The 3,946-nt window shown below is 44.5% G+C and overlaps 1 protein-coding gene across 1 annotated transcript in view; it reads left to right on the plus strand.

The window, feature by feature from the left end:
- Nucleotides 1-2,280, plus strand: part of LOC134436120 (bromodomain-containing protein 4-like) — a 37,452-nt gene extending 35,172 nt beyond the window's left edge. Inside the window, exons 5-6 of the mRNA XM_063185161.1 lie at nt 967-1,115; nt 1,581-2,280. Coding sequence (XP_063041231.1) covers nt 967-1,115; nt 1,581-1,602 — 171 coding nt within the window. The 3' untranslated portion in view covers nt 1,603-2,280. The remainder of the gene's footprint in view (nt 1-966; nt 1,116-1,580) is intronic.
- The last annotated feature ends 1,666 nt before the right edge of the window (nt 2,281-3,946 follow it).

Below are 3,946 nucleotides of genomic sequence, written 5' to 3' on the forward strand. Positions count from 1 at the left end.
CCTTGTATACTTGCTGGATTTTTTTTTTATACACCCCACAATATTTTTAAATGTATTTTCAATTGACTTTCTTCAAGCAATTCCTTGTTGAAGGTCAATTGACTGAAACATGTAAACGCTGCAAATGTGATGTAGGAGCTGTCTTGTATCTAGTATAGTGTGTCCACATTATGCTGGGGATACACTGGATGTGTAATATCTAAGACTTAGCCACCGTAATATAAGAGTAAGCTTGTACTATAACAAGTACAACTTGCCTCACCAGACACCGCAGCAAACATTTAACAAAAACACACAACTTCATAACATAGACTACATAACGTAACACATTCAGTGTAGCCCCAGCCTTACACCGTGTGTGTTTAGGATGTTTACGTGTGTGTGTGTGTGTGTGTGTGTGTGTGTGTGTGTGTGTGTGTGTGTGTGTGTGTGTGTGTGTGTGTGTGTGTGTGTGTGTCTGTCTGTGTGTCTGTGTGTCTGTGTCTCTGTCTTTGTCTGTGTGTGTAGAATCCAAAGTAGTGATGGGCCACCTGAATTCATTTGTGACAATCCAGTGCCACATATTCCAAATGACCTGGTTTTACCTGCCCAATTCAACCACAGCACTTATTTCTTTTTCCAGGCTATTTGTGTTCTGTATGTGTCCACCTCTGTATATCTTTAAGCATTACACCAGGTCTGTCTGTAAACATGTTCAAAGTTACTCCATGTTTGAGTGTACATGTGTAAAATCACCCTGCAGCTTAACAGTGTATGTGTGTGTGCATATATCACAGTTGTTTGCATGTTCCACCACAGCTGATGCCCAACTGATGACAAGTACTGTGTGTGTGTGTGTGTGTGTGTGTGTGTGTGTGTGTGTGTGTGTGTGTGTGTGCGTGCGTGCGTGCGTGCGCACGTGCCCGCGTGCGTGCGTGTGTGTGTGGTGTGCATGCATGCGTCTGTGCGTCCGTTCCCCACCCGCAGGCGTTGAACATGCCCATCAGCGCTGCCCAGCTGAATACCCTGATGTTGGCGTGTGGCATCCTGGCCCCAGGAGTGCCCATCCAGCCCCTCAACGGGCCCGAAATGCCCCCCAACATGGCAGGGGACGGACCGGCCTGGCTGCTGCACAAGTAAGACAGGACAATCTGCACTTACACACACTTATCACCACACACACACACACACACACACACACACACACACACACACACACACACACACACACACACACACACACACACACACACACACACACACACACACACACACACGTTAACGCTATTATATTATGACAGAATGCAGATACTACGCTTGTATCCCTCCAGGCAAGGCACTCTGCAGTGAAGCCATACGTCTCATCTTAGAGAGAGAGAGAGAGAGAGAGAGAGAGAGAGAGAGAGAGAGAGAGAGAGAGAGAGAGAGAGAGAGAGAGAGAGAGTTTTTTTCTAGAATGTGGGTAGATGAGGTGTGTTAACTTTTTGCCCTTTCTCTCCTCTACCCCCTCGCCATCTGTTTCATTTCTTCTCTCTCTTTCCCTCTCTCTCTCTCTCTCTTCTTCTCCTTTTTCTCTCCCACTCTGTTTTTTTTCTCTCCAGTCTCTCGAGGCTTCACAGCTGACACCGCACCAGAAGAGAAGGGGGAACGTGTGTGTGTGTGTGTGTGTGTGTGTGTGTGTGTGTGTGTGTGTGTGTGTGTGTGTGTGTGTGTGTGTGTGTGTGTCTGTGTGTGTGTGTCTGTCTGTGTGTGTGTGTGTGTGTGTGTGTGTGTGTGTGTGTGTGTGTGTGTGTGTGTGTGTGTGTGTGTGTGTGAAGTAGTGGAGGGGTTCCGTGTTTGCGCTGAGCCGCCCGTCACCTTAGACAGCTGAGTGTCCGTGAGGGGAAAGAGGAGTAGGAGGCGGAGGGGAAGAAAGGAGTGGATCAGAGGAAGAGGAAGGGGAAGAAGAAAGGAGAGATTGTGGATGGAGGAGAGGAGAGAAGAGGAGTGGATGAGAGAGAGAGAGTGTGTGCATATGAGAGGAAGAGGAGGAGGAGGAGGAAGAGAGTGGGGAAGGAGGAGAGTGCGGAAGGAGGAGAAGCTGCCCCTCTCTCTCTCTCTCTCTCTCTCTCTCTCTCTCTCTCTCTCTCTCTCTCTCTCTCTCTCTCTCTCTCTCTCTCTCTCTCTCTCTCTCTCTCTCTCTCTCTCCGGCGTGTCTGAGTGCCTGCGCCACTGTGTTCCCTCCTGTTCTTCAGTGTGTCTGAGTGCCTAGTGCCTGTGTGTTCCCGCCAAACTAAAAGTAAATCCTGTTAACGCCAGTCACTGCCTGGCTCTGCTCTCTCTTTTTCTGCTGTCAAGTCAAGTCAAGTCAAGTTTATTTATAAAGCACATTTCATATGGCTTACATAGACTCAATGTGCTGTAAGATTAAAAGGAGGAAAAGTAGAAAATTTAAAAACAGCACTAAAACTGAGTGAAAATATAAACATATATAATAATAGGTAGAAATAAAACAAAATAAAACCCATTGCAATGATAAGACCTTTTAAACACCAAACACTAGACTAGACACATAGTCTGCAAGGGCCCAGAGCAAAATAAATAGAATAAAAGTAAAATCAAAGTAAAAAATAAAACACATAAAAACCCTTAGGAAATAAAACAATGTCAATAAAAATCAACTCAACCAAAAGCTTGTGTAAATAAAAACGTTTTAAGACCCTTTTTAAAAGCGGGAGTAGAAGTCACTGACCTTAGTTCTAGGGGGAGGGAATTCCAAAGGGTAGGGGCACAATAACTAAAAGCACCATGTGCAGTGTTGGTGTTAATTTTGGGGACGCATAAAAGACCTTTATTTGATGTTCTCAACGAACGGGTAGGATGGTATGGAGGGATGATGTCAGAGATGTAGGTAGGGGCCAAGCCATTTACTGCTTTAAAAGTGATCAGAAGTATTTTAAAATGTATTCTTTGTTGTACAGGCAGCCAGTGAAGAGATTTCAGAATTGGGGTGATGTGTCCAAATTTGGATGTTCTTGTCAGTATTCTGGCAGCTGTATTCTGAATGAGTTGGAGTTTGTTGAGTGCCTGTTTAGTGAGCCCGGCATATAGGGAGTTGCAGTAATCAAGGCGGCTGGAGATAAAAGCATGAACTAACTTTTCAGAGTCCTGAGGAGACGAGAGGCCACGTACTTTAGTAATATTTCGCAGATGGTAAAATGCCGTCTTAGTGATAACAGATATATGTTTGTTAAAATTAAGATCTGTATCAAGGGTCACACCCAAATTTCTGACATCATCACAAGGTATTACCTGAAGGGGGGCTAAAAACGTACAAAGATGTTCTCTACGAGCCTTGGGGCCTACAACTAAAATCTCTGTCTTGCTGTCGTTTAACAATAAAAAATTCTGACCCATCCAGTTTTTGATGTCTGAGACACAACTTATTAGGTCATTTACTGGACTGGGGTCGTCAGGGGAAAAAGAAATGTACAACTGGGTATCATCTGCATAGGAGTGATATGAGAGACCATGGTGCCGGATGATATGCCCAAGTGGTAGCATATATAAATTAAAAAGCAGAGGGCCCAGGATTGATCCCTGAGGTATCCCATGAGAGGTATCCATAGAGTCAGAGAAGAAATTGTTAATAGTGACAGAGAAGGATCTCCCATTTAAATAAGAAGTGATCCAGGCAAGGGCACTACCGCAAATGCCGATTTGATCTTGTAGTCGTTGGATTAAAATCGTATGATCCACAGTGTCAAACGCAGCACTTAAGTCTAGAAGAACCAGAACAGATACTTTATGGTTATCAGTGGCCATTTTAAGATCATTGACAACTCTGATCAAAGCAGTCTCTGTACTATGATTCACACGGAATCCAGATTGGTAGGCATCGAAAAGGGAGTTGTGGGACAGATAAGAGTAAAGCTGCTTGTAGGCAACCTTCTCAAGGATTTTACCTAAAAATGGTAAGTTTGAAATG

Source organism: Engraulis encrasicolus, chromosome 20 (assembly GCF_034702125.1).
Source record: "Engraulis encrasicolus isolate BLACKSEA-1 chromosome 20, IST_EnEncr_1.0, whole genome shotgun sequence".
Taxonomy (NCBI): Eukaryota; Metazoa; Chordata; class Actinopteri; order Clupeiformes; family Engraulidae; genus Engraulis; species Engraulis encrasicolus.